At 41.3% G+C, this 20,846-nt stretch overlaps 2 protein-coding genes across 9 annotated transcripts in view; one reads left to right on the top strand and one right to left on the bottom strand.

Annotated features, from left to right (window-relative positions):
- LOC124004769 (glycerophosphodiester phosphodiesterase domain-containing protein 5-like) overlaps positions 1 to 8,552 on the bottom strand; it is a 116,014-nt gene extending 107,462 nt beyond the window's left edge. For 5 of the 6 annotated variants that reach the window (XR_006833528.1, XM_046313547.1, XM_046313542.1 and 2 more), the window contains exon 1: positions 8,212 to 8,552. The gene's annotated coding sequence lies outside the window, so the exon portion shown is untranslated. Of the gene's footprint in view, positions 1 to 7,090; positions 7,206 to 8,211 lie in introns of those variants that run through there. The other variant, XM_046313544.1, reaches the window with a different exon arrangement.
- A 6,580-nt stretch (positions 8,553 to 15,132) lies between these two features.
- LOC124005456 (serpin H1-like) lies at positions 15,133 to 19,196 on the top strand. 3 transcript variants are annotated; one of them, XM_046314738.1, is made up of 6 exons: positions 15,133 to 15,290; positions 16,096 to 16,139; positions 16,791 to 17,410; positions 17,554 to 17,652; positions 17,765 to 17,997; positions 18,165 to 19,196. In XM_046314738.1, exons 3-6 carry the CDS (start codon positions 16,828 to 16,830, stop codon positions 18,465 to 18,467), a joined length of 1,218 nt encoding a protein of 405 aa, XP_046170694.1. In that variant the 5' UTR covers positions 15,133 to 15,290; positions 16,096 to 16,139; positions 16,791 to 16,827; the 3' UTR covers positions 18,468 to 19,196. The 3 variants fall into 3 exon arrangements, with proteins under 3 accessions (XP_046170694.1, XP_046170696.1, XP_046170695.1); XM_046314740.1 differs by having other exon boundaries at positions 16,068 to 16,139; XM_046314739.1 differs by lacking the exon at positions 16,096 to 16,139.
- Positions 19,197 to 20,846: the final 1,650 nt, after the last annotated feature.

Below are 20,846 nucleotides of genomic sequence, written 5' to 3'. Positions count from 1 at the left end.
TTTCCATAGCCTCCGTCTCCTCCTTTGAGAGGGGATACACATGACTCCTGGGAAGTGCAGCGCCTACCAGGAGATTATCGCACAAACGCCCCGTCGATGAGGTGGTAATTGAGTCGCCTTCTTTTTGGAGAAGGCGAGAGCCAAAATCGGCATATTCAGGGGGAATGCGCACAGTGGAGACCTGGTCTGGACTATCCACCGTAGTAGCACCAACAGAAACCCCTAAACACTCTCGCGACCACCCCGGGAGAGCCCTCTGTGGCCAAGAAACAGTGGGGTAATGACAAACTAACCAGCAGCACCATGGGAAACGCAGGAGAGTAAATAATGAAGAGAATCATTCTCTCCGTATGACCCCCCCTGCGTCACCATGCCCAAAGGAGAGGTGACCTCCCTAATCAAACCTGACCCTAATGGTCTACTATCGACCACCGCCTGAACAAGGAGAGGTATCGACTTCGGCAGAAGTCGTGACAATATCCGTGCACATTGACTCGGTACCGCTACCCCCTGTATATAGCCTCATTATTCTGTTACTTTTTACTTTAGTTAATTTTGTAAATATTTTCTTAACTCTATTTCTTGAACTGCATTGTTGGTTAACCTCTTAAGTCGATCGGACACGCATGCATCCCATCTAGCCATCTGGAAATGCAAATGCGCTATGCTAAATGCTAATAGCACTCGTTAAAACTCAAACGTTCATTAAAACACACATGCAGGGTACTGAATTAAAGCTACACTCGTTGTGAATCCAGCCAACAAGTCCGATTTTTAAAATGCTTTTCGGCGAAAGCATGAGAAGCTATTATCTGATAGCATGCAACACCCCTAAAGACCCGCAGGGGACGTAAACAAAATCATTAGCAGTCGGCGCTACACAAAATGCAGAAATAAAATATAAAAAACATTCATTACCTTTGACCATCTTCTTTGTTGGCACTCCTAGATGTCCCATAAACATCACTATTGGTTCTTTTTTTCGATTAAATCGGTCCATATATAGCCTAGATATCGATCTATGATGACTGTGATCAAGGAAAAAAAATAGCGTTTTATAGCGTAACGTAATTTTATTTAATTTAAAAAGTCGACGATAAACTTTCACAAAACACTTCGAAATACTTTTGTAATGCAACTTTAGGTATTAGTAAACGTTAGTAATCGATCAAATTGATCACAAGGCGATGTATATTCTATAGCTGTACGTCTTGAAATAATGTCCGGATAAATCTCAACCAAAATATCCGGTCGGAGACCGGAAGAAATGGGCTGTCTCTTGTCCATTTGACCAAGAAACAAATCCTAGGCAAATGACAAGACTGTTGACATCGTGTGGAAGCTGTAGGTATTGCAACCTCGGCTCCAGGTAATGTGGTTTCTATTCAACACTACATTCAAGTGGCACATTGATATATTTTCCAGTTTTCAGTGATCAGATTTTCCTGCACTTTTCGATGAAACGCACGTTCTGTTATAGTCACAGCCGTGATTTAACCAGTTTTATAAACGTCCGAGTGTTTTCTATCCACACATGCTAATCATATGCATATACTATATTCCTGGCATGAGTAGCAGGGCGCTGAAATGTTGCACGATTTTTAACAGAATGTTCGAAAAAGTAGGGGGTAGGATCAACAGGTTAAGGGCTTATGAGTAAGCATTTCTCAGTAAGGTCTACACCTGTATTTGGAACATGTGACAAATAACATTTGGTTTGATTAATTTTGCAGTTCTTGCCAATGAGATCTTAGTTGAGAAATTTTACATATAAGATGCTTGGTGCAGTATTTCTCAATGAAAAAAATGTGCATGAAAACTAGTCATCACCAGCAAATACTTTATTGAAGAATCCCTACTGTTGACCGATCACAGATGAAGGGGCATAGACTTCAGCTTGCCTCGAGAAAAAAGTGCCTGAACAGCAAAAAATAAATACATTTAAGAAACTTACCAGAGTCCAAAACGAACAAATGTCTCAAAATGTTGTCATAATACAGTTGAAGTCGGAAGTTTACATACATTTAAACTCAGTTTTTCACAATTCCTGACATTTAATCCCAGTAAAAATGTGTTGTCTTAGGTCAGTCAGATCACCAGTTTATTTTAAGAACGTGAAATGTCAGAATAATAGGAGAGAGAATTATTTTTATTTTTTCATCACATTCCCAGTGGGTCAGAAGTTTACATACACTCAATTAGTATTTGGTAGCATTGCTTTTAAATTGTTTAACTTGGGTCAAACATTTCAGGTAGCCTTCCACAAGCTTCCCACAATATGTTGGGTGAATTTTGGCCCATTCCTCATGACAGAGCTGGTGTAACAGGCGAAAGCCTGAGAAAAATCCAATCCGGAAGTGCCCCAGGTTTTGAAAGCACTGCGTTCCAATGACTTCCTATTCAGCTGTGAATGTACCATCAACGAGCTTACACTTTCTACGTATTCCCCAAGGTGTCTACAGCATTGTGACGTAGTTTTACGCATTTCTGTTGAAGAATAGCCATAGGCAGCCACATTGCGTAAGTGGTCACATAGTGGCTCCGAGAGAGATTCTCGCGTAAAATACAGAGGACGCCATTACTCCAATCGGTCCGAGTGAAAAACAAATTGTCCCGACTGATATATTATCGAAAGATATTAGAAAAACCCCTTGAGGATGGATTCTAAACCACGTTTGCCATGTTTCTGTCGATATCATGAAGCTAATTTGGAATATTTTTCGGTTGCAGTGACCGCAATTTCCGGGCGATTTCTCAGCCAAACGTGAAGAACAAACGGAGCTATTTCGCCTACAAAAAGAATCTTTTGGGGGAAAAAATGAACTTTGGCTGTCTACCTGGGAGTCTCGTGAGTGAAAACATCCAGAGTTAAGGTAAACGATTTAATTTGATTGCTTTACTGATTTCCGTGACAAGTTTGCCTGCTGCTAGCAAGGCATAATGCTATGCTATGATAAACTTACACAAATGCTTGTCTAGCGTTGGCTGTAAAGCATATTTTGAAAATCTGAGATGACAGGGTGATTAACAAAAGGCTAAGCTGTGTTCCAATATATTTCACTTGTGATTTTCATGAATAGGAAGATTTTGTAGGAAGATTTATGTCTGTTGCGCTATGCTAATTAGTGTCAGATTATGGTAATGGTCCCGTTCACGGGATGGGGTGTCACTAGAGGTTAAGACATTTTGCCACAACTTTGGAAGAATGCTTGGGGTCATTGTCCAGTTGTTCTGGGATTGATACGCAGTTCTCGCACCAAAGTATGTTCATCTCTAGGAGACAGAACATCTCTTTCCTGAGCTGTATGACGGCTGCGTTGTCCCATGGTGTTTATACATGCGTACTATTGTTTGTACAGATGAACGTGGTACCTTCAGGCATTTGGAAATTGCTCCCAAGGATGAACCAGACGTGTGGAGGTCTACAATTTTTGTCTGAAGTTTTGGCTGATTTCATTTTCCCATGATGTCAAGCAAAGAGGCACTGAGTTTGAAGGTAGGCCTTGAAATACATCAACAGGTAGACCTCCAATTGACTCAAATTATGTCAATTAGCCTATCAGAAGCTTCTAAAGCCATGACATCATTTTCTGGAATTTTCCAAGGTGTTTAAATGCACAGTCAACTTAGTGTATGTAAACTTCTGACCCACTGGAATTGTGATCGTGAATTATAAGTGAAATAATCTGTCTGTAAACAATTGTTGGAAAAATTACTTGTCATGCACAAAGTAGATGTCCTAACCAATTTGCCAAAACTATAGTTTGTTAACAAGAAATTTGTGGAGTGGTTAAAAAACAAGTTAATGACTCCAACCTAAGTGTATATACATTTCCAACTTCAACTGTATATGCAATTCAAATCCCCAGTGTAGCAGTGGTACTGACGCCCCCATATCACATTATTGTCCTCCAGTGGTAGTGCTAAAGTGGTGTGGTTAGGCATGCAGTGACCCTGTCCTACTCATCACACCAGGATACATGGGGGGGTCAGAAAGAGGGTGTGTCTTTACTGGAGGTAGGGTGTCAGAGAGAGGGTAGCTGGTGGAGGGCTTAACTCCCACGGGACAGGCTGTAATAATAGGCTCACTCACCATCTTCCGCTCCCACATGTTAATTAGGATAATACCACACTGCCATCTCATCTCGACTGCTAAACATGCAGTTTACATGCAGCCTTAGTGATAGAAGCTCTTATTATAGATGTAAGACCAACAGCTGATATTGACTGTTGCCTTTCTCAAGGAACACATACTGGCTATTTTAAAAAACGATGGCACCATTTATGGAATAAACATTCCTCTGGCAGTTTATGCCCCCAAGAGCAATTAAGCAAGCAAGATGGGCTGCATGATATTCTTAGACAAAGAAATGTTGAGAACCGCACCAGTGCAAATGGACACAGCTTATGCTCGAAATACATAAACATAAATAGTCTAAGAAAAGGTTCCAGATATTAGAGTCCATCACGTAACATTTCATGTCATCTTAACATTTGTATTATGAGCCATTTATAGATAGGTTAACAGTGAGACTGATACTCTCTTCCTCAGAATCAATTACTGTGAAACTGACTCAACCTCTAGTCAAGGAGTAGGCTGTGGGCACCCCAATCAGTGTTTGGTGTATACACATGAAACACATAATAAGAATAACTGTTGAGGACACAAGTGCATTCCATGGAATGTTCTAGTCAATTTTCCTGTGCCTGTCCTAGCCAGACTGCTGCAATAATGCAGAGGAGTTATCCATAAAAAATGTCAAATTTCAGCATTTAGACACCAATATCTATGATGACTGATGTTTTTAAGTTCACACTCACCAATAATACAAGGCATCTAGTCTGTCTACATCAGAGTGTAGAGAGATTGACACTCACCACTCAGGTTTTTGATGACAAAGTAAAATGCATTGCCTCACAACACACGTCAGTCAAAGTTGATAGCATTTTTGACAGAGCATAGATAGCAGACACCATTCTGTATACTTCTGGCCTTTCTTTGGTTACCTAACCTCCAGATGAGCTTCAATGGCATACAACTCTCCTTCTGTGGCCTCCAACTGCTCTTAAATGCAAGTAAAACTAAATGCATGCTCATCAACCGATCGCTGCCCGCACCTGCCCGCTTATCCAGCATCACTACTCTGGACGGTTCTGAATTTAGGTATTTGTAGTTGTCCACATATTCTAGGTGTCTGGTTAGACTGTAAACTCTCCTTCCAGACTCACATTAAGCATCTCCAATCCAAAATTCAATCTAGAATCGGCCTATTTCGCAACAAAGCATCCTTCACTCATGCTGCCAAACATACCCTCATAAAACGGACTATTCTACCGATCCTTGACTTCGGCGATGTCATTTACAAAATATTCTCCAACACTCTACTCGGCAAATTGGATGCAGTCTATCACAGTTCCATCCGTTTTGTAACCAAAGCCCCATATACTACCCACCACTGCGACCTGTATGCTCTCGTTGGCTGGCCCAAACCCACTGGCTCCAGGTCATCTATAAGTCGTTGGTAGGTAAAGCCCCGCCTATTCTCAGCTCACTGGTCACCATAGCAGCACCCACCCGTAGCACGCGCTCCAGCAGGTATATTTCACTGGTCACCCGCAAAGCAAATTCTTCCTTTGGCTGCCTTTCCTTCAAGTTCTCTGCTGCCAATGACTGGAACAACTGGCAAAAAAAAAAATTTTACACAATTTTTTTTTTTTTTTTATCACTGAAGCTGGAGACTCACTAACTTTAAGCATCAGCTGTCAGAGCAGCTCACAGATCATTGCACCTTTAAATAGCCCATCTGTAAAAATCCCATCTGTAAATAGCCCATCTCTAAATAGCCCATCTGTAAATAGCCCATCTGTAAATAGCCCATCTGTAAATAGCCCATCCAACTACCCCATCACCATATTGTCTTTTTGTTCCATTGAACCCCAGGTTCTCAACTTGCACATTCATCTTCTGCACATCTCTCACTCCAGTGTTTAATTGCTAAATTGTAATTAATTCGCCAGTACGGCCTATTTATTGCCTTACCTCCCTAATCTTAACTCATTTGCACACACTGTATATAGATTTTTTATATTGTGTTATTGACTATACGTTTGTTTATTCCATGTATAACTGTGTTGTTTGTGTCGCACTGCTTTGCTTTTATCTTGGCCAGGTCGCAGTTGTAAATGGCAACTTGTTCTCAACTGGCCTACCTGGTTAAATAAAGGTGAAATAATAATAAATATTTTTTTAATAGCATACCTTAAAAAAAGTATGCTTTTTCCACTTAGTAGTGGCAGGTTCACACGACCTTATTTATGATTTCCTCTGTGTACATATCTGCAGTTTGTTTTTATGCATTTTGAAATTCGCCATACATCAGTGAAGGCCGCTGATTGGCTGAATACTCAGGGCACGAAGTGGTTGGAGTTGTCAACAAAGCAGCAGGACAGAAATGATGCCAAGTTTTTGAACTACTCGTAGTTGCTTTATGTATCTTCTCAAATAAATCTGTGCATTTGAACAACAGCATAAATACACCCATTTCACTTTTGCTTGTCAAAAACCAAACGCTCACTGCAGCACATTCTGCCACTGTTTTGAACAGATTAGATTATACTTATTTAGAACGAGCAGCCAGCAAACGAGTGCACTAGGTAGAACGCAACAACCATGCAAATGCAATACGTGAACACACATTTAACTAACTAACAATATCGCAAAGAATGATGCACGAGCCAGTTAACTTTCATTTTGAAATAACTTCAAAATGTCAGAGTTAGTCAGATATTAGTTTTGAAAGACATGAAATTGGCATGGGAGCTAGCAAGCTACCAACTAGCTAGCCGCTTATCAATGGTAGATCGACTGGTTAATTATTAAAAATAAAAAAGTAATAAAATAAGCCAAACAAATGTTTCTGCTTCTCAAAATTACTGTAGCTGCCTAATTCATTTGTATCATGCTTTGTGATACACCCTGTTTAATACAGTTGTAGTCCACACAACATGTCGCCCTGTCACATAGCTACATTTGAACCTGATGAACAACATGGGGGGAACAATAAACCACAGTCTTGTTTTTTTGTCCTACCAGATCTGCCATGAGAAGGTTCTAGGTAGTATTCTAGTTAGTTGGATGTAGAGGTCTGGTTTATCAGTTCGCAGGCTTCCATGACTTATGATTATTTATTTACAAGTTCATTTTTACTTTAGCGCCATCTGTACCTGATAGAGAAGACCTAGTCGTGCGGAAGTAAGCCGTATGGTGCGAGATAAATATTGGGAGGGAGACTAGAGCGAGCGTGACAAGACAGCCTAATTTTTATTTAACCTTTATTTAACTAGGCAAGTCAGTTAAGAACAATTCTTATCTATAATGACAGCCTACCCCGGCCAACGCTGGGCCAATTATGCACCGCCGTATGGGACTCATGCTCACAGCTGGATGGGATATAGCCTGGAATCAAACCAGGGACCATGTAAACATTTAAAACAAAATCCATTGATGGTATAATATATATATTTTTTATATAAGTGGGGTGGGGGGGGGTTGAAATTACAAGTGGAGCGTCGCCCCAACGCCCAAATGGGAGGGCCGCCGATGCCATACCACAATTAAGAGATGCATGTGAATTAGGGTATGTGCATTAGAATAACAGCCCCCTTTTGACTATGTTTTACTGCTGCTTCATACATCCATAGATCTGGAAGTGAAACAAACCTGCATGTTCAAGAATAGTGAAACTTACTGCCATTGATGCCAGATTTATTTGTCTGTAAATTGGACAGATGAAAATGCCTGTATAGGCTGGTTGCTTGAGGTGGTGTGTAGCCTATAAATAGATAAATAATACATCCTTAGTTAAATATAGTCGTATTTTCTCCCAATACAGTTAGGGTTTTCCAGCCATAGGCGGTCTCGCATACACGGGCGTGTCCTTTGTAGCCTATTAGGTTAATTCAAGGTGTGAATTAATTAATATTTCATGATTAAGCGTGCCATGCACGTGAGCTTCTGAAGTTACTACATTTACAGAAATACAAATGCAACTTCTGCTAGGTGAATGAACAAATAGGTAGGTTACTTTGTCACAAAAGGTAAATAACCACCGTTTTTTGTTCATTTTCAACAAAAAAACTACTTTGATACCATGACATGGCACCCACTTACTTCAACTGCTCAAATAATCGCTTGAATATGACATAACTTACCTTTATCAATTATTTCTGGCTTTTTCTCCCATGTGAAGTTGTAGGAATATTTGACCAAGTCCTCAGACCAACAGTCCCCAAACCACGCGACAAATGGGCTGCTGTCTGCGTCAAACGTGTTGAGGTGGGTGGCCACCAAATGTTGTCCAAATTAAACGTGTCCTGTCACAATAAAGGAAAACCATTCGAACCAGAGTTATTCTACTAAATTCAACCTCGTGGATTTATGCTACATTGAAGTGTGTATCAGTTTAACTTCGTTTTCTCAGTAAATATTCCAAGGTTAGACTCTTCTGAGGTTAATGCAAGCCTTGCCTATGAACACCGGGAAAGAAAATCAATCGACTGACTACCAGTGGGCGGAGTTGTAGATTTTATTTTAAAGCGAAAGAGCGTCACCCATCTTCCCGGCACGCGACGTCTCCCATTCTAAGAAGCCTGAAAAGGCTGAAAAACAAAGGATGAGGTAATGATCATGTAAAAGTAATCAAATGTAGCTCCATAACCCACATCATACACACAGTAAAATGCTATATATAGTGGGTCTGATGGGGCACGGCCAAAAGCATCACTGACTCAATAGCAATCTAATAAAGAAAAAGTGTTAAAACAAGTTGAGACTGTTGGTGGACAGTCAACACCACCCAGTAGACTAGAGGAACAGGAACACCACTGCTGTCACAAATCTGAATCGGTCACTACAGCCATGAGCATTTATTCAGATTGTGGGAGGGTAAAGTGCGTGAATCCAAAAAAAGCAATTATACAGATTTTTTTTAACGTGCACATGGCAGTTTTCATACCTTGGTTTCTGTGGTAAATGTGAATGAAAAACAAACAACTTTTCACTTTTGATCATGTTTTTTATACACATCCCTTGTCCATAATGTAGACGTCTCTGGGATTTTCATTGAAGAGGTAAGGGATGCTGCTGTGACTGAGTCTTGTAAGGGTTTAGAGAAACCAAAACGAACTGTAGATGATACATGTGATCTGCACAACATACCAATACCAATACCTTTGTCGGCCTACTGGTCAGTATACCTGCAGACTCAGACACACACAAAAGTTCAGTCATCTGCACCCAATGCAGCTGCAGCCTTTAACATATTCTTACCTCTTTGTTGATTGATATCCATTGAATTGTTGAAAAGTCAACCAACACTACCATGTCTACAAAGAAAGAAAAAATAGATGGTATAATCATAAAACATTATAAATTTAGATCAAACAAGGGAGAAAACTTACCTTGAGGAGATCTTTACATTTTTCTCTGCCTGCACCTGCTGTCATCTCAAATCCAAATGTTTAAGTTGGGCAGTTAGGTTCCTGCAAGAACCCCCACCAACTAAGGAGGTTCCTCGATGAACCCCACCCCCTTTGGGGTTCTTGGAAGAACCTTTCGGGTGCATTTTTCAGAGCCAAGAACCCTACGGTTCTTCGAGGAACTTTTAGGATCTTAGAAGGACCCTTGTTGGACCCCACATTCTTTTAGTGTAATATCAGGTGCTAATAAGCTAAATGAATAAATATATATTTCTATATATCACAAAGGAAACAGAAAATGCTTTCATTGCTATCATTCTGACATCAATTGAATTTGACAGAGGGAGAACCTTGAATGAGAATTGTACAGTGATTGTTGTCAGGACATGTACAAGTGTAATTTTATGGTTTGCACCCAAAATGATTGAACATAATTTTAGTACTGTAGTAGTGTAGATCCTTTATGCATCCATCTGGTTCATTTATACTTTGTAATTCTCAATTAGCAATAGAGTGAACAACCCACGGATGGAAGTAATGGAAAATTCATGATTTAAGTCCAATTAATCTCTTCATATGAAATGATGCATGACAGGCAGCGGATCATCCATCTACATTTCAAACACACACACCCACGCGCACACACACACACACTCACACAGGGCTCCACTTCCAGGCTGGGAGCGTGCGGATGCACATAGGAGGGGAGGCAGCATGTTGTTTGGACTACTTCCTGTGACATTTGATGTGTGAGGGAGCAGCAGCAGAGTAGCAGACCACCTGCTCTCCCTAGGCAGGCATTAGTCAGAGGCTCCAGCTGGTTTGATGATTCTGTACATCTCCTCCAAAAGGCCAAGCAGCAGGAAGGGTGGCTGGGTGATAGAGGTACTGGGCCATCACAGACTGGGGTCTTTGTACAGGTGAAGGTGTGTGAAGCAAGGTCAAATTAGGATGTAACAGCTTGCGGCCGCTCAGGTGATGGAGAACTGGGCTCTTTTTCAATTGTCTTTCCTTAATTCCTTGCATATTCTCCCCTGCCCTCTTTCTCAAAATTCATTAGAGGAGAGGATCCAAGGTTCCTTGACTGACATTCTCCTCCAATTGGATCAAAATTGCAAAGACTTATTACAAAGTGTTGTCTCTATCTCAGTTCAAAACTTTCAACTTCAGATCAGACAAGGCGTTTATTTGTTTTGACCACCATCCAGTGGCTATGTGTAGAATGGCATGGGATTAGTCTCATTGTGAATGTTTACAGGTTAACTTTGACACGTCTTTAATCCGTATGCTTATCTAAATAGGAAAATAAACAGATTAATTAGTATGAATAAATAATAATAAAATATGAAGTCTATATTTAGAAGACAGATAATGAGAATAGGAGTCAAATCAGAACTAACCTCAGGGTTATATTAAAGCCACAACAAGATTATTACAATTATTTTAAAGTGCCAAAATGTGAACTCAATTAAAAACTAGATAAACTTGAGTCTCCCTCAAGCACTGCACTTGCACAGTGAAAAGGAAACTTAGTTGCCGGTTGGGAAAATGTGAATCTCTTTAGACCACCAGAGGGCCTGCTAATCCAATAGCCAAGTATTACGAGCCCTTCCCTTAGATTACCCTGTTATACGGTCTTTGTCCCACTCCCAGGCAGTCATTAGCCTATTCTGTCAACCCAGCACCTGAAGAGGAGCAAAAGTTAATCAAACCATAATTAATACGAATCAAGTTTAATATGTAAAGTTCAAAAGTTTGGAACAAGAGCTGGATGTTGGAACAAAATGAATGATTCTAAGCAATGGAAGTTTCGTTACTTAAATTTGACAGAAATATGCAATAGTTGTTTTTTCAATGTATTGTTGTTGGTCAATGGTTACACATACTATCAACCACAGTATAAAAATATATTGACATGGCATCAAAATACCTCCTATAAGAGTTTATAGCGTTTATAGATGTATTATTCATCGTAGACTATTCACGATTTGTGAATTGCATTATCGTGATACATTTGCTGATTCTTTAATTACGCTGCTCTTTACATATCTACAAGACCTAAAGGTAATGCTTCAGAAATGTACATCCTTCCGCATCGTGGAAACATCACTGAGGTCTTACATCATATGTTTGTCTTGGCAGCACCACCCAAGCTTCCTTTAACTCAATAGATCCCTTGTGTCTGTCATATTCGCTGAGTGAAGGTACAGAATCCTGCATAGCGGTAGTGTTTTACAAGTCCAATCATGTAGAAACACAAAAACTCAAACACAGAAAATGCTGATAGTGTATCTAACATTCAGCATGAGAGCAAAGTTACAGTTTTTTTAACCCTTTTTCTCCCCAATTTCGTGATATCCAATTGGTAGTTACAGTCTTGTGCCATCGCTGCAACTCCCGTACAGACTTAGGTGAGGCGAAGGTCGAGAGCTGTGTGTCCTCCGAAACACAACCCTAGCCTTTCAACCCTGTGGGTTAAGTAAGAAGTAGTAGCACCCCCTAAGGCTTTTTATTTCATATAGAAGTGCTGTGTACAGAGGTACAGAAGAGCAACAGAAATGTACAACATATGTCCCTATCTCCACCAGGCGTAGGTCTACTAGTCGCTACATCGTTTCACAGGAGTCTCAAGTTGTATTAGTCCTATGTACAGGATACACATGGTATACACTGGCCAACAAAATGCTTTCTTGAAAGTTTCTTCTCGACAATAGAACAACAATAATGAATAATAAAAGATAAGAATACTAGCATAAAGAAAATGGCTCAGTAGTATAGAATATACATTCTTTCACAGGAGCACCTTTAAGTCCATGTTGGTCTGCTGAACTAAAATGGAATATGCACTAATGAGGCCCTGGTGAGTTTTATAGAGTCCTCACTCAAAAACAAATCTATTGTTACTCTGGATAGGGCCATCTTTGCATGTATATTAGTTCCATTGGGGATTGGACCAGGCTTGATTGAACTAGGCCTACCCTGCCTCATGCAGGGGATGAGGAATTTCAGAGTATTTGACTCTATTAGAATGAAAAAAACGGAGCCTGGGGGAGCGGGTGGGAACATGGGACTGCTGCATGGGTATGGTAGCGGAGTTGTGTTTGTAGAAGCCTCAGGAACATTCTCTCCCAATCACCAAAAGGCAAGTATCTCATCAGCTAGCATGTGAGGGCAATTTAAACCTTGTGTTGTCTTAAGGGTAAAAAATGACCCGCCTGTCACGACTTCCGCCAAAGTCGGCTCCTCTCCTTGTTCGGGCGACACGTGGCGATTAACGTCACCGGCTTTCTAGCCATCACCGCTCTGTTTTTCATATTTCCATTTGTTTTATCTTGTTCCATACACACCTGGTTTGCATTCCCTAATCACACTGCATGTATTTAGTACTCTGTTCCCCTCCATGTCTTTGTGTGAAATTGTATTTATGTTATGTGGGTATTTTTGCCACCTCATACTTTTGTCTATTTTTCCGTGTTTGGGCACATTTATGTACTTTTATGCTTTCGTTGGACCGGAATAAAAAGTGTGCCTGTTCACTACACTCTGCTCTCCTGCACCTGACTTTGCCTCCAGTACACACCTTTAACAGAATTTCACACCACCATGGAGTCAGCAGGAGCAGGTACCCCGGTTAGAGGAGTCAGGGAGCGCGTCCAGGAACACTCTGCAATGTTACATCATCTTGGTGCCATGATGGATCGCGTTGTCCAGACCATGGACAACTGGGAGAGACAGGAAGTCTCTCCAGTGCCTCGACCTGTGCAACTGGGGTTACCTCTACCAGTTCCGTCCGGAGCCAGTCCCAGTGGGATGCGTCTCTCCCTTCCCAGGGAGTATGATGGGACAGCAGTACAGTGCCAGGGGTTCCTTTTACAACTGGACCTCTACCTGGCCACCGTTCACCCAGCTCCCTCGGGAAGGGAGAGAGTGTCCACCCTTGTCTCATGCCTCTCGGGGAGAGCTCTGGAGTCGGCAAACGCCTTGTGTGGAGAAGGAGATGTGTCGTTGGACCACTTTGAGGAGTTCACCCTTCCGCTTCCGGGCCATCTTCACCATCCGTCCCGAGGGTAGAGTGGTGGGGGAACGGCTCTTCCATTTGAGGCAGGGGACGAGGAGCGCCCAGGAGTTCACCCTGGAATTCCGGACCTTGGCCGCCGGAGCAGGCTGGAACAACAGGGCCCTCATCGACCACTACCAATGCAGCCTGCGCGAGGATGTCCGACGTGAGCTGGCCTGCAGGGATGCCACCATCACCTTTGACCAACTGGTGGATTTGTCCATCCGGTTGAATAACCTGCTGGTCACCCGCTGACGTCTAGAGGGGGCTCTGTTGGTTCCATCTTCTAGCACCCCCGCTCTGGCTGGAGGAGGGGACATCACGTGCACCATCTGTGACCGCAGAGGGCACACATGCTGGTCGGTGCTGTGTCGGTCCCTCTGGGAGACGAGGCAGCAGGCAGGGCTCTCTGGCGTCATCCCAGGTGAGTCTGTACCACACTCATCCAGAGTCCTCTGTTGACCACCTGTTTGTACCTGTTTGTTTCCCTAAGTTTTCCCCGCATTCCCAGCATAAGGCGCTCGTCGATTCAGGCGCAGCTGGGAATTTTATTGACAGAGCGTTAGCCCTTAGTTTAGGGATCCCCATTATTCTTGTAGTTGGACCTTTCACGGTCACGCTCTGGATAGTCAACCATTAGGGTCCGGGCTAATCAGGGAGGCCACTATCTCCCTGGCCATGGAGACGCCGGGGAGTCACGAAGAGAAAATCTCTTCCTCATTGACTGTCCTGCGTTTCCCGTGGTACTAGACATTCCCTGGTTGGCTCATCATAACCCCACCATTTCCTGGCAACAGAGGGCTCTCACGGGATGGTCGCGAGAGTGCTAAAGACAGGGCTGCAAAAAGAGGAGGGGGAAATATGTTACATCCACAGTGGAATGATGTGATTTGGACATCGAACTGATGGCATCAGGACTACATTTCACTCTACCTATTTAAGAGATGTACCACATGGTACCAGTAGAATTTCACATTGTAATTCAATAAAAGGTTACTTTTTGTTGAAATTATATAAAAAGTGGTTGCAGTTGCTTGTATTGAGACTGGTGAGGACGTTTTTAGGTCAGAGCTTGATTTCTAGCTCGTTTACAGCACTGTTGCTATAGCTCCTGCTCCACAACCCCCATCCTGAACAAGCCTGCAATCAGCCTGGAAAGACGTGGCAGTATGGGGGAGGGGGGAGTGATGAGGAGCCTGAAACGAATTACTTTGACAAACTTCTACTAACTATGGTTACAATTACTGTTATAAAAGCCGTGTGGAATCCCTTCCATAATCATTGCTTTTGAACAGGATTATTGAAAATACAAATCATGCAGACAGTATGAGCATTGTGCCCAATGTACTCATTCACAACTACAAGAGGAAGCCAAAGGGATGTCATCATCACTGACATGCACATATCCTCTGTTGAAAAATACACACTATTGTACTTTACCTATATATACTGTGCTGGTGAATGAAAGTTAGAAAATGTGTGAAAGTTGTATATGATGTAAACTGTGTGTGGGATTGAGTCAGCCTGCAGCATTAGGACCATGCAGAGGACTCCAGCAAATGCATCCAGGGGAGGTCTGACGTCTAGGCTTCCTAAAGAGAGCCAGAGGTTTTCATTTGCATACCCCATTCCCAACTTCCAGAAGTTTCTTTTCTGTGGGATATATAGGCCCGAGTAAAAATAATAAGAACATCAATCGACAGAGGAGCTAACCCAAAGAGTGATATCTGGAAGAGGTTGTGCCAAGCTGTGCCAGGTAAGGACTGGGAGAGACTGGGAGAATGCTCAGTTTTAACGATGTTTTTTGGGTAAAGCTGTTGTTTTGTTTTAAAGTAAAAGTAGTGCATGCATTTAGGTTCCGAAACTATTTTCAACAACTTTTGTAGAATGTGGTATGTAATTCTGATTCAGGCACTCTTGCACAATCTTTACGTTTAATCAAACGGCACATATGCTATTATCGCAACTGTTTGGTGAGAACTGGAGTAGCTGATAGGATGCCGCATAGATGTTAATGTAATTTATCTAAGGGTATTAGATATGGCAGTCAGAACTGTATTTTGAGATATCGTTGCTTGATGATGCATGTTGATTATTGGGTTAGTTATTCAATAAATGAAGAAAGTGACAAATCATTGCATTTACTTCATTGGGGATATTATTTGGTTGTGGGTAATTGCACATACAAACAAGCAGAATTGTTAGTTACATTGCATATATGATTTTGGGAGTGGTGGGACGTTCATAGCTGTCGAAAGTCATTTGTGGTGGGTGCTGCGATGTTTTATTTTTAAAAAAATATATGGAACAAAGACTTTTCCTGCGCTGCAGACTGCAATACCTATGGGTCATGCACTGACCAATGAGAGGTTTTACATGTGTGTATGCACGACATACCTAGCTATGAATCATTATTCAAGAAACTATCAAATACAAAATGTTTTCAACAATGACCCTTATATTCAAAGAAATGTTATGGGGAAAAAAAGCTCCATGTGAGTTTGACTAATGCTTTATCACCTGCTGTATGGAGATTATCCCATGCACCTCTTTTCTTTCAGAATGAAAAACGAAAACCTTGGCATCAGTATGAAAACATTTCAAGGTATCCCAAGATGATGCAAAGATATACAAAGTGAAAAATGCTAAATAAGGGAAAACCAGCTCTACTGCCATGTTTTTGAAGGCAGAGAAGCAATTCACAAGTAGTTGCAAATCAAAGGATTAATAGTTGTTAGACATATCCTGAGGCTGAACATTTGCTCCTTTTTATTTTAAAAAGACTGGGCTTCTGTTCACGGGCAAAAAGTACCTGCATAGGTTCTATGTGGAAATTCATAACGATGTGCATTAATGATACCTCTGGGAACTTCTGAATATCACATTTTCTTTTAGAAATTGTGAATTTATACTTTTTTTTCTAATATGTATAAGAACACAGAGGTATACAAAATACACCTTCAGTCAGAGCCCAGCACACTAGGGTGCTGCTATAGCTCAAGTGTTCAGCTGCTGACGTGGCTAGAAACATGGCTGCCTGAAATTGGAAGCCATTCATTTGTGCAGCCAACTCTGCCCTCTTCTGGGTTCAACATTGTAATTTGTGGTGACTATTGTAATTTAACTGCTGAATAAGTGTCCTCCGTCTAAAACTACACCAACACTTATTTGCTACACAAACATAGATCCTTTTAAAACAGTGGCCTCAAATACCAACACAAAATTCCTACATTCTTGTATTTTTGTCTGCTTTCAGGCTTCTATAGCTGCTCAAGAAACAGAAGAAAGACAGGATGTGGGTGACCGTCGTAGCTCTGTGCCTGCTGGCCATTGTGGCCTCTGGAGAAGACGGGAAGAAGCTGAGCAGCCACGCCACCACCATGGCTGACCAGAGCGCCAACCTGGCCTTCAGACTCTACCACACGGTGGCCAAGGAGAAGGGCCTTGACAACATCCTGATATCCCCTGTGGTGGTGGCCTCCTCCCTGGGCATGGTGGTCCTCGGGGGCAAGGCTTCCACCGCCTCCCAGGTCAAGTCTGTCCTCAGTGCTGACGCCCTGAAGGATGAGCACCTGCACACAGGCCTGTCAGAGCTCCTGAATGAGGTCAGCTACTCCAAGACCCGTAATGTCACATGGAAGATCAGCAACCGCCTCTACGGCCCCAGCTCGGTCACATTTGCCGATGACTTTGTGAAGAGCAGCAAGAAGCACTACAACTATGACCATTCAAAGATCAACCTCAGGGACAAGAGGAGCGCAGTGAACTCCATCAACGAATGGGCGGCCAAGTCGACAGACGGCAAGCTGCCTGAGATCACCAAGGATGTGCAGAATGCTGATGGAGCCATGATCGCCAACGCTATGTTCTTCAAGCGTAAGTAGAGTTCTTCAAAAACACTCTGTTGCCTAGTAGTTAGTACCTTCTGCTACTGCTATTACTGTTGATATTGGGGAGTATTAAACCGTGAGCTTGTGAGATGTGAATATCTTTAGAAAACAAACATCCTCTGTCTACAGCTCACTGGGATGAGAAGTTCCATGAGAAGATGGTAGACAACCGTGGCTTCCTGGTGACCCGTTCATTCACAGTCTCTGTTCCCATGATGCATCGCACTGGTAGGTTTCATTAACCTTCTGAATAGAGACATACCATACTATAAGCCTTAATATAAGACATTATCAAGATCAGTTGACTAATCTATTCTTATCTCATGACTGTTTTCCACAGGTCTCTATAAGTTCCATGATGACACAGAGAACAGGTTGTTTGTGCTGGACATGCCTCTGGGCCAGAAGCAGTCCAGCCTGGTGTTCATCATGCCCTACCACCTGGAGCCCCTAGATAGGCTGGAGAAGCTGCTGACCCGCAAGCAGCTGGAAACCTGGATGGGCAAGATGGAGGAGAGGGCCGTGGCCATCTCTCTGCCCAAAGTCAGTGTAGAAGTTAGCCACAACCTCCAGGTAAAGACAACATTGTGACTATATTGTTTTCAATAGATTTAAAGGTTATTAATTACTTATCTCATAATCTATGTGTTAGCTCGCAAGCTTGACTATGAAAGAAAATATTTGACCTACATATAAACCATTTCTCCATGTTTCACTCTCTATTGTACTCTTCTCTCCAGAAAACTCTTGGTGAGCTTGGTCTGACTGAAGCTGTGGACAAAACCAAGGCTGATTTTTCCAACATCTCTGGCAAGAAGGACCTGTACCTCTCCAATGTGTTCCACGCCTCTGCCATGGAGTGGGACATTGAGGGGAACCCTTCTGACACCAGCATCTTCGGAAGCGAGAAGCTGAGAAACCCCAAGTTATTCTACGCTGACCATCCCTTCATCTTCCTGGTGAAGGACAACAAGACCAACTCCATCCTCTTCATCGGCAGAATGGTGCGACCCAAAGGAGACACGATGCGTGATGAGTTATAATAGTTAATGGATGTGAGTTACGGTTTACTGATTGAATCATGCCAGGAAATGGTATATGTATCATGGTATCACTGTTACCTCAAGAACACATTCTAACAGGTAACCTGTGGACTGAATAGCTAGGCCTACTAATGTATCACAGACACATTAAACACTGTGTATACGTTTGAATGAATGCTGTTTGGCCTTTGCAATGTGCCATAATGAATAACATTGTTAAAGTCTGCATTTCAACACATTTCAGGAAATAGCCAAACACCATAAGTGCCTTTATAGAGTACCTGAACACTGAATAGCAGATGACCTGACAGCATGCTTATATTAATTAGCTATGATCTCTCAGATTTCTGCCTTCCATAAAATCAGACATATTCCACCATTATTTTCACCAGTATGGGTTTGGCTTCTCTCTTATTTTGAGTTTGATCTGTGTGGTTACTTGCATTATCTTTGTTTAAAGAGAAATACTGTTGCACAAGCAAATTTCAAGACATACTATCTTCCACTTTCCAACCAGCAACGTACATTTATCAGGCTTTCAGTTTTTGCCTTCCAGCTGCACTGAAACTGTTCCTCTGTACTCTTTGTTTTAATTGAATGATCTATGCCATTTGCCAATCAAACTGTGACTTTATGTTGTAGGCATTTACCACAACCTTGGAATGTTGCCATAATTCAACATTGTGTCCTTTTTTTTGACTATTTTTCAATAAAAATAAACACAACGAATTTGGTGTGTGATTAACATTCAAAGTTGATAAGTGTAAGACTCTGGTCAGTATCGTCTAAGCATACTGATACATCATGATTAAGAAAATATTAGATTTAACATAAGGGGCCATAATCAGGATGTAAGCCTCTGAAATGAACTAAATTGTGCAGTGAGTATGCAATTGTGTAGATAACTGTCTGTGTTCAGTGAGGAAAATGATAACAATCGTTCCTGAGGGCGAACATTCCTGTCTCCAGAATGGAATGTGGAGAATCTTTCGTGGGGGACCTTACATAGGCTAAGTTTTAAACCTGCAAAGGATTCCCAAACCTTACAGGCCTTGCCTATTTAACACAGTTTGTACTGCCGGAGCTTAATATAAGAGATCATTAAGATAGGAAATCCCCATTAAGAAGCTAATCAACCTAGCTGGGTGAGGTTGTACTGCAGGGTTAGCAGGGAGAAGATCTACTCAACAAGGAAGTACAACTTATGACATATTGTCAATTGAGACCTTAGACACAAAACTGATTCAGAAACTGTTAATCAACCATCCTAAATAATTATGAAAAACAGACATTTTGTAGAATATGGGGTGTTAAAAACAAAGTAGTCTTTCATCACGTTCCCATGAACAAACAATTTAGAGAGTAATGGACAAAGATGATGGAGGACAGAAAGATCAAGAGATGTGATCTCACCGCCATCTGCTGGCGAATAGAGCAACCACGTGGATAATACTTTCCCTTTTTGTCTAGAAGAGCCAAAGAAATTATTGTAACCCAGTGTCATATGCATACATATAAATAAAACCACAGTGATTTATTTAATTAAATATATAATATTTACATGAGTCTTTGTGTCTCATAAATATCCAAGACAAATAACATATAATGAATGCATCTTTACGTTTCTGATTACGGATTACATTACTGATTACTTTATTTTTTATGTAACTGTAATCAGTAACAGATTACATTTTTCAACACTGTGCATCTTAAAAATGTATGTTGCATACTGTACATTATTTGAATTAATTGTTCTCTTAGTCTATTAAATAGATGAATTAATATACATAAGACACTAAAAGCTTACCAATATACTGTATATCATCAAACAACCATCTGCATATATCATTATTGTTATTATTGCTCATGTTATTTGGTAATGATCTATTCATGTTTTTCACTGCATAGGTAACCCTAAAGTATGCGCTCATAGTGCTTGTAATGGACGCTCATTCATTGTCATTCATACAAGTCATACCTTCAACCAAACAAAAGATAGTACGCTTGTCAATGAAGTCATCAACATTGGACATGACAATTTTTAATTGTCTTGTCTATTGAGAATCACTATACTCCGTGGCTCCAAATGCCCTGCTTAAAAATGGCAAGACTTCTTTATAGAAATATTACATAGATGATCTATAACAAGCGGATACAGCATGCATATACATTTATTTTAATTTCTAGAGGTCAATGTAACACAGAAATCCACAGTTCAAATTAAAAATGGAATATATGTGTCTGTCCTTATTTTTTGCATGGTATCATTGTCCCCAAATAACACTCTTTTTTTCTCATACAAACAAACACATGATTAATATAGGGAATTATTTATCTATATGCCAATCTACTGACAATACATTAGATATATATACACTA

The sequence above is a fragment of the Oncorhynchus gorbuscha genome, linkage group LG19 (assembly GCF_021184085.1).
Source record: "Oncorhynchus gorbuscha isolate QuinsamMale2020 ecotype Even-year linkage group LG19, OgorEven_v1.0, whole genome shotgun sequence".
Taxonomy (NCBI): Eukaryota; Metazoa; Chordata; class Actinopteri; order Salmoniformes; family Salmonidae; genus Oncorhynchus; species Oncorhynchus gorbuscha.
The sequence above is the reverse complement of the archived record's forward strand: the minus strand, read 5'-3'. Positions and strand labels throughout refer to the sequence as shown.